This window comes from Volvox carteri (assembly GCF_000143455.1).
Source record: "Volvox carteri f. nagariensis unplaced genomic scaffold VOLCAscaffold_44, whole genome shotgun sequence".
Taxonomy (NCBI): Eukaryota; Viridiplantae; Chlorophyta; class Chlorophyceae; order Chlamydomonadales; family Volvocaceae; genus Volvox; species Volvox carteri.
Window position 1 is genome coordinate 223,221 of NW_003307587.1, and position 9,643 is coordinate 232,863.

General features: G+C 54.5%; 1 protein-coding gene across 1 annotated transcript; it reads right to left on the reverse strand.

The window, feature by feature from the left end:
• Window positions 1–2,920: 2,920 nt before the first annotated feature.
• VOLCADRAFT_95441 (copper transport accessory protein) lies at window positions 2,921–6,564 on the reverse strand (the record flags this gene model as incomplete). The annotated part of the gene is made up of 7 exons (XM_002954610.1): window positions 2,921–3,862; window positions 3,965–4,222; window positions 4,795–4,903; window positions 5,193–5,347; window positions 5,527–5,837; window positions 6,059–6,237; window positions 6,437–6,564. The coding sequence occupies 7 exons, from the start codon at window positions 6,562–6,564 to the stop codon at window positions 2,921–2,923; spliced, it is 2,082 nt and encodes a 693-aa protein (XP_002954656.1).
• Window positions 6,565–9,643: the final 3,079 nt, after the last annotated feature.

The window sequence follows — 9,643 nt, forward strand, 5'->3', positions numbered from 1 at the left end:
CTGGCATGCATTGGTGCCAAACCCGTCGTGCACCTTACTTTACAGTAACGAAACATCTTGTTTTATTAGGCATCATATGCATCTTACCATGTTGAGTTAACTAAGTTATCCGGCGTAAGCGGAGGGCTAGGGATCAGACCAGAGGTTTGCAAAGGGATCCTAATCCTCTAATCCAGGGGGTGGGTACCGGTGAGCAATCCTCTTATCTCAACAGGAGTGCAATTTTTAATTCTTAATCCAGAGTGGTGGTCTTATCCATATTCTAAGGGCGGTTGGTTGTAATCCATATCACGTTGCAGTATCCCAATCCTAATCCATACGCGTCTGACTGTCTTGCCAGAGGAGTACCCATCAGATGGGAAGCAACCGGGAGTGCAAATGGCGAAGTATAAGCACTGGATGGGGCTGCCCTTTTCGGGAGCCGCAGCCGTCATGTGGCCAACACATGCTAAGGTTTTCATTCCTCGTTTAGCACATCGTAAGCTAATGCAGTTTCGTTTATGTTGCTGGGCTTTGGAGGCGAACAGAGCACGAAGGGGCAAGTACCATGTCCCCAGGGGGCAGCGGTTTTGCCACTGTTGTGGTCCTAATAGCCGAATTGAGGATGAAAAACACGTGTTATTGGAATGCCCAGCCTATAATGATATTCGTGCTGAAGAGGGATTCGATCATCAACAGAGTATGTTGGAGGCCATGCAATGGGAACCCGCACGTCTGGCGAGGATGTTGGAACGTATGTGGGCTCACCGAAACTCAATTACCCCCTTTGGACGTTAGTCTGGGCTGATGTGCGGTGTTTTTTCCTTTTTCTCCGTGGCTTTTAGGCGTTGTAGTATTGCCCTTGGGCCCTCGGCTCGTATGGGTAGTCTTACAGGTATGGGGTCACGCACCCCCCAACCATGTAACACACACACACACACAATCCTAATCCTGTGGCCGGACCCCAAGCCTAATCCTGTGGCTGGGGCCCCTGTCCTAATCCTACACCCGAGATCCTTATCTTAAACCTGACATCAACTTGGTATCCTAATCCTGTCCCCTCTCGCCGCATCCTAATTTCTGCCTGACCGGTACCCGAACCCAATCCCTAATCTTTGGAGACCTCTGATCAGGCTTCCGCCAACAGACTGCCGCATTTCCATGCCTTACTTACTTACTTAGCCTTACTCCTCCTTTCACCATGCCTCGGAGAGGAGGCTTCTGAATGAAAGAAGAACAAGCCCGGGGGCCACTATCTTCACAGTCGGACCAAAACCTCGCGAGCCTCCGGACGTCTCTTGGCGTGCGCGATCGCTGCCCGAGCACGATGGTGCAGAGTGATGTATGCGCCAGGATCTGACAGGCAAGCTGTTTGCTGCGGCCATAAACCTGTGGTTGACACTCGAGCGCCATGGATTGACTGAACTAGCAAAGCCCAAGCAAAGGTAAGCTACAGGTTGATTTGAGGCCGACTAAAGAATGTCACCTATTTCCGAGCGTTGTCTTCTTTGTACAGTTTGCTCTTCGACTGCGCTAACAGCAGCTGCACCGGGGGCCCTGTGGTACATGCGCGTAAGGAATGGTTATTACGGAAGTTGCTGCAGTATGGATTAACACCTCAGTTGTTCATAGAATCTCCAGGTGAAACAGCCTCTACCCTATCACGATGCAGCAATCGTAAAATGAAGCCAATGTCGTACAATACGAGGCCTAATCGCCGACGCCACCTTGTCGATCGGCCGTATGTACATTCAACACCGGTTCTTGGCATTGAGGAACACGGGACGCGTCTAGCAATTTCAAACAGAAGTGCTTGTAGTGCTTGTTGCTTAGCTTGAACATAGAAGAATTTCTGGCGCTGGAGCTATCGGAAATCATAACGACCTGCCCGATAGACTGTCCGAAACGGTGCACAAGGGACATTCGGGACAGGTAACCTGATCAGGCACATCTACAGCGCAGAAGAGCTCGAAGGCAAACCGTGAAACTTACGTCCAAATTCTAAAGGTTACTGAACGACATCACGGCATCACGTATAAGTTATGCCGTGCAACAATGTTTCAGTCAACTAAACAAGCCCTGCTGCTGGGAAAGAGAAACACAGGCCGAACGGCGGACTGGCCTTTTCGATGCCCAGCTACAACGATGGCTAGGTGGCCAAGGATGACGGCTATAATGCGGGAGACAGGGCGATTGCGTAACTTGCACGACAGTGCAAAATATTGCTGAGACCTTGGCTGTAGTGCCTGGCTAGAATTGCATCCCAGAACTGGTGCCATCACGCCCTGCAGTTCGCTGGGTGGCATCCCTCCTCTTCCGTCGGTAGTCATGCTGAGAGTTCAGGTCTCTTGGGAATGTTGCCATTCAGCGATACGCCCAAGTTCTGTACGAACTATCAACAGGGAATGATGGCTTCATCTTCACTGTAGAAGCCATTTGCTCGAATCTCAGATGGTGCAATTAGCCCAGCACGGGTTGTGCCTTTCCATCAGGGTTTACCATCCCCTATACTACACTATTCCTGTTACCCAGGCCATCCAAGATACGCGGGTACGACGGCTATGTTGCCATTGTACACACATCGTACACACATCGTACACAAATGCACATACATTCATGCCTTTGCCCAGCGATGAAATTCACGAGCAACAAAATGCCACGGCTCCATGAAAATGCGTGGGCACGTGACGTACACGCTAAGTATAAATGAACTCGAAAGGTGGGCCTAACTAATTCGCGCGTACCACATCTCGCATGCTTACGCCTACCACTGCATTGTGACCAAGCACCGGACTAACACAGTCGGTCAGCCCGCTCGGCAAGGAATAGCTATCCCTGGCTACCTACATCATCAGAACTCAAACCGCCAAACGAGCGTTCGGCTGCCTGCCGCGCCGCATCCATTTGGAACAGTCGTCTGCAAAACGAACAACCGCATTCCCTACCGCTTGTTAGTCGGCGATGGTGGTTGCTTTGCTGGCGGCGGCGAATGCTTTGCTGGCGGTGACGACCGCTTGTTTGTTGGCGATGGTGGTTGCTTTGCTGGCGGCGGCGAATGCTTAGCTGGCGGCGGCGACCGCTTGTTTGTTGGCGATGGTGGTTGCTTTGCTGGCGGCGGCGAATGCTTAGCTGGCGGCGGCGAATGCTTAGCTGGCGGCGGCGACCGCTTGTTTGTTGGCGATGGTGGTTGCTTTGCTGGCGGCGGCGAATGCTTAGCTGGCGGCGGCGACCGCTTGTTTGTTGGCGATGGTGGTTGCTTGGCTGGCGGCGGCGACCGCTTGTTAGTCGGCGATGGTGGTTGCTTTGCTGGCGGCAGCGAATGCTTAGCTGGCGGCGGCGACCGCTTCTTTGTTGGCGATGGTGGTTGCTTGGCTGGTGGCGGCGACCGCTTCTTTGTTGGCGATGGTGGTTGGTTAGCTGGCGGCGGCGACCGCTTCTTTGTCGGCGATGGTGGTTGCTTGGCTGGAGAAGGCAGTTGGTTTGCTGGGGTCGGTGATTTGTCGGTTGGAGGCGGCGGTTGGTTGGCTGGGGTCGGTAATTTGTCGGTTGGAGGCGGCGGTTGGATGGCTGGAGTCGGTGATTTGTCGGTTGGAGGCGGCGGTTGGTTGGCTGGCGTCGGTGGTTTGTCGGTTGGAGGCGGCGATTGGTTGGCTGGCGTCGGTGGTTTGTCGGTTGGAGGCGGCGGTTGGTTGGCTGGCGTCGGTAGTTCGTCGGTTGGAGGCGGCGGTTGGTTGGCTGGCGGCGGTGCTTTGTCGGTTGGAGGCGGCGGTTGGTTGGCTGGCGTCGGTGATTTGTCGGTTGGAGGCGGCGGTTGGTGGGCTGGAGTCGGTGATTCGTCGGTTGGAGGTGGCGGTTGGTTGGCTGGGTTCAGTGATTGGTTGGGCTGAGGCGGTGGTTGGTTGGTTGGCGTCGGTGATTGGTTGTCTGGCGGCGAGGGGCTCACGGTGGGGGCCGAGGGTGGCAACTTTACTGCATACGGGCTCACCATAACCGGCGGCGGCGATAGTGAAGCCCTTGGCGACGAAGGGACTAGCGGCGGCGGCAATAAGGTTACTGGCGATGGGCTGGGTGGCGGTGACTGTCCCCTCCTGCAGTAGTATCCCAGGCTGCTGTTACTCCCCGGCGTTGCCGCCTCCCACGCCGACGAAGCGCGGCACCAAGTCAGGTAGGTGCTGCAGCCTGGCAGACTCGGACTCAGGCTGCACAGAGTGGACAGCGGGTCCAGGTAGTCGGGGCACCTCAGCTGCGAGGAAGGTAAGGGGTGGATGGATGGATGGGGGGGAAAGCATGGGAGGGGAAGAGTGCTGACGGGTGGTGGATGTAGACGGCGGATGAAAGAGCATACCATAGTAGGCAAAGCCAGGAGCAGACACCGAGGAAGATACCTGTCATCCAGCACGCACGGCGGGACCACGGCCCGGGAATAGTACACACCACAGCTCGAGTAAACTTCGCGCATATCGAGAGGTCTTTTACAGTGGCCAGCTTATACACTATCACTTTATTTTGCTTTGGAGTTTCTGGACGTCCGAGAGGGCTCCAGGGCTAAACGATGGTTGAATAACCCTGGGCACTTGTAGTAACTGCCGTACAGTACGACATTCATTCGTCTATGAACACACCCTAAGACGCCCTGCCAGCATCCTATGAGGCATTTTCAGCGGCCAGCTACTACACCACCAGCCCCTGGCTACTAAACGCTGGCCACTGGACGCGCTGGATGTTGAACTATGCAAGTTGGATATTAGCAACGTGCAGAGATACTTGCGTCACCTAGTCCACCTCCACAGGGCCCCCTAGCGCCTCCTGCCCCACCTGGTTGCAGTCGTCACACAGCTTGGTCGACTGGCTGATGTTGGCAACCTGGCTGGAGCCGCAAATGTCAATGACCACGGCCTTCTTGGCCTGCATGCTGTTGGGAAGCCTGAAGGGGGGGAGGAGCGGACGGATTGATTCCATACGGAAAAGCAAGTACCGTACGGCACATCCCTGGGACGATTTACAGAATTTGTGTCGCAGCGAATCAGTACTACTCCTCGAGGAGGGCACGAAGGCGCCATGTATGTTAGTTCCCCGTGTAGCATTCAATGGCTATCCTGCAAGCCTCCGCATTGCCAATTCTTCCGCTTCCGAAGCCCATAGTAATTTTCAATGTCCCCATGCTGTCGATTAACTTAGGGACGCCTGGCCAGGAGCTTAAGCAGCCTCCTTACCCAGGGATGGCGGGATACTGCGCGCATTGCCGTACGACACTTGTGTTACGGCACAGCTGCATGTACGGCCTGCATCCGGTCATCCCGGGCATGTCGACGCAGGCGGTGGCGAGCAGCGTCATGGGCCGGCAGAAGTCACCCGTGACTTGGCTGGCCTGATCGGAGCGCATGGGGTCAGGTGGCGCGGAAAGGAGAGGTTTGGCGTGGCTCGTCCCCTATTAGGAAATGTACGAGTGGTCACAACTCACACATAATCTAGCCGTTCACAAACAGAGTATCGCTAAGCTGAAGTCCTGGACCTGGGCCCGTGTGGCAGAGAAGTGGTGCCGCGCACCTGGCATGCAAAGCGAATCGTACAGCCTGGCATGTACGGCATAGGCGTACACAGCGAATCCAGATCCGCGGTCATGTTGGCGAGCGGGTACTCGTACGCTGCACAAGCTGGCAGTGATGAGTTGGTAACGCATGGCAAAGACGGGGGCGGCGAGCCTGCGATAGCAAGCGGCTCCGGTGGCGGCGACGGGGGTCTTGGGGGTGCGGTTCTGAGGTTCTTCCCACACAGGGCACTGGCGCCAAGGGCACACAGCGCATCCAGCCCGCCGCACTGGTCCATGGGCATCCCGATGCAACCGGCGCTAAGAGAGGCTGCAGGAGAGGGAAAAAAGGGAGGGCCGCAGCAGGACCGCAGCAGGTGCAAGCGGCATCAATGTGGAAGCCGTTAGCCTGCAGAGAGCGCACCGCAGCGCACCGGAATCGGCAGAGAGAAACTGGCCCGTGGCTCAGAAATTTTGTGGCTGAGAGTTCGGGTGCAGATCGGGGCATTACGCACATAATGCACATGATGCATTGGCCCGGCGGTGACTCACCCAGCGGGTCAGGGCAGGACTGCCTGGTGCACGTGTCGCAACCCGCCATGGGCTCCCAGAAACCCTCCATCTGATCGCAGGCGGTGAGGTGCAGGGCCTTGATGGAGGAGGTGCTCGTGATAGGGTAAGGCGGAAGGCAACGCTGGAACTCGGTGATGCTCGAGTACGGCAACCGCAGCCTGCAAGATTTCGATTTGTTATGGAGGTGTTTTCATACAAGTAATGAAAAACTGCCACAGGAATGAATGTGGTGTAACGCAAAGGGGAAAGCCTGGTGTTGTCTCTGGTGCTGTCCTCGGTACGTGCGGTCCCATTACACAAAAGCTGCAAGAAAGGAAATCCGAGACCCGTGAAGGTGATCTTGGATACGCAACTTACTGCGTGCACAGCCCGGCGGACGCCTCAGGCGCGTCGTCGTTGCACAAGCTGCTCGCGATCTTTACTGTGGTGCACAGCTGAGGAAAGATTGCTGGGTTTAACGTCTGGTTATTACAGAAGCGATACATGCTGCATCCGATAGAGCTCCTCGCCGGTTCATTGTTACAAGCAGCATGGATAGAGGTGTGGTAAATCACGGGTGGCGCCGGGCAGTTGAGTTCAGCTGCATGGACTAGAGATATAAGGATTGCGAGCCCCTGCAGAGCTGTTAACAATCTAGTGTAGTTCATGAACTCCATGGGAAATTTATGACCCGCTGCTGTCTGGATACGCAAAGATAGCGGACGGTGCAGGCTCCGATGAATATCTATGAGATGTAGAGCTTTTTATAATAGAGCATCTATTATGTTTTTTTATCGATATAATATCCGACACTTCGGTCGAGAGAGACTGAAAAACAGGTCACACAACATTAGTTCCAACTTATTGGTTATGACATATTTTAGCATAGGTCCTATCAATTCGGCGTCTGTATTACAAGCCCATACAAGTCAGGAGGCTCATGAGCCTACCTATGTATACCTCCACATCCCGCACATTCCTATATACGACAGTTTCACCGCCTGTGCGTACAACGGGTAACCCTGTTCCAGAATAATTTGCACAATAAGACTTGTAAACTTCATTATGCTTATTATTTCAAAATGCAGGCGTAATGGCTTTGACCGCGCAGATTGGTGACGTGGTCCTTCGACGTTCTTCCAACTGAAACCAACGGAAAGAAGTGTAAAACCCTAAAGTCAAACACAGACTTCAAGTCCTACGGGCCGCAATAGAGGCTGCAAATCACGTTTTTTGGTCAAATTTTGGTCATTAGGGACCCGCAGCCGGGGCCTTAAGCCGAATTTTGGCTGCGGGTACTGTGATACAGACCCGCAGTACCCGCCATATATGCCGACCTCTGCTGGCAGGCCCGGACGAGCACCCGCCGTGTCCGATAACGCAATGAGCGTTATCATGTGGAAGGGACTGTACCGGACTTGTCAATTTGCCGACTCATGATGTCCGCAACGAGCCTGCCAACCGTTATGTTCAACTCCTGTCCCAGCAGCCTTTGCTACGTGATGCACGGCATGGGAGTGCCTAGATGACAACGAAATCTGTAAGGTTATCATGGTTTAACTTGCATACATAGTGACCCTAGTCGCAATTAACGCAGTTAAATCGCAAACAGCTAGATAAGCAGGACGTAGGCCAATCAACGGTGAAATGGCCAGGCAAAAAGCGAGCGGCGATGAAGCAGCCAGAAGGCAGAGACGAACTCTAGACGGTGAAGCGGCCAAGGTAGATAAAAAAATCATCAATGATGAAGTGGCAGGCGACATAGCCAGTTAAGGCAACCCTAGAAGACGCTTGGGGGATCGGGGCGATTGGGAAGACTGGGGGTGATACAGCTAACAAGTAAGAATCGGTTCCCACGTCTCTGCTGAGGATATATGTGTTTAGAGCATCTCGGACATAGCAGCGATACGATTAAGACCTGCTATTGCAGGGGTTGCAACTGATTAGGTTTTGGTGCTGACGGCAGTCAACTACCAGTCGTAGAGGCTATATGCTGCATCAGAAGAACATGAGCATGAGCTGCTATCATGAGCATGAGCTGCTATCATGAGCATGAGCTGCTATCATGAGCATGAGCTGCTATCATGAGCATGAGCTGCTATCATGAGCCGGGGCTGTACTCGCAGCCGCGAGCTGTACATCACGCGCGCTCTGCATGTTACACACAGACTGCCTGGCTCTTATGCTATCTAGCTGCGTCTTTGGCGGAAGCGACACCAACTTCGCAAGTGGTACATAAGACGCGTGCACCCAGCTGTAGGCATTGGCACCAGGTGCACCTCTCTCAACCATCGGTTCGTGCGCCAAAGCGGCGAGATTCAAAACAGCAAATTACGGTGCTTTTCCAAGCAGGTGACTACGTTGCATGGTTCGTAGAGATTCTCGCAGCATCGGTGGAAGCGTTGCAAGAAAGTGTGTGTGTGTATGTGTGTATGTGTGTATGTGTGTATGTGTGTATGTGTGTATGTGTGTATGTGTGTATGTGTGTATGTGTGTATGTGTGTATGTGTGTATGTGTGAAGTTACAAGTATCTGACCGGGCCTGACACTGGCCAGGGGCTGCTGCCCACCCCCAACGGAAAGACCGCCTAAGCGCTTCCCGCCGAACGAGGCAGCCGAGAGACGCGGGTCCGATAGCTCCGCTCTCCTGGCTGGGAGGCGTCGCACGCGCGCACACTCTCACAAGTCAAGGCTCCGTCCTGCGGATTCGCACACTGGGCCTGAAACACGAAGCAAGATTCGTCTCCAGCCCCGGCCTGTTCTGGCTCTTGGCGTGAGGAATCACTAAGACAGAAGAAACCCAGAAACCCTGCACAGACCCTACCCCTCCCTACTACGGCACGAGGCCCTATTAGAAAGCTCACCCGGCCTTTCCCCCGATTCTCCATTGTGGGGTAGCGGCCGAGGCTCAAACACCCGCGCTATTAACCACTTCCCGAGCGCACGCGATGGGGGCTGGGCACGGACCCATCGCGTGCGCTCGAGAAGTGGTAGCGGGGCGCCATTGCTTATCTGCCCCAGCGGCCCCAGGCTAGCAGCTAGCAGCTCACCGACGGTACAAGGGATGTGGGTGTGTGTGTCTGTATGTAATTGATTTGAGCGAAACACACAACAACGCCCCCCATGCTCCTCCTTACTTCAAGGACGGAAGCGACGCCTATGCACAGCTCCGAGGTACCATACCCACCACTAGAATATGACAATGGACCAGCGGCTCGCGCGCGCTGTGGATGCCTTACCCACCCTCGGATGATTGTGTCTTCCTGCCAAGCCACGCATGCATCCCCGCAGTCCGCTGCGGTTATCACCTTAACCCCGCTAAGTTTAATAAAACTCGCGCCCCTGACTCGGTTCGTGTTGAATCCACAGCCAGGTTTGCAATCCGGCTCCGGAGTTGGAGGGACGGCACGTCCTTCAACTCCAAGTAAAAAGCTAGTTCTTCGCACCTTCACATGAGCGCCCCCCTGGCACATGCTACACGGCCCCGTGCAAATGCATCTTTTAATCGCACACATGCCATGTTGCATTGCGTGTGGCTGTGTAGCAGCTATAAAAGCAGGTGCATAAATGTCCGTGTTTATGCGC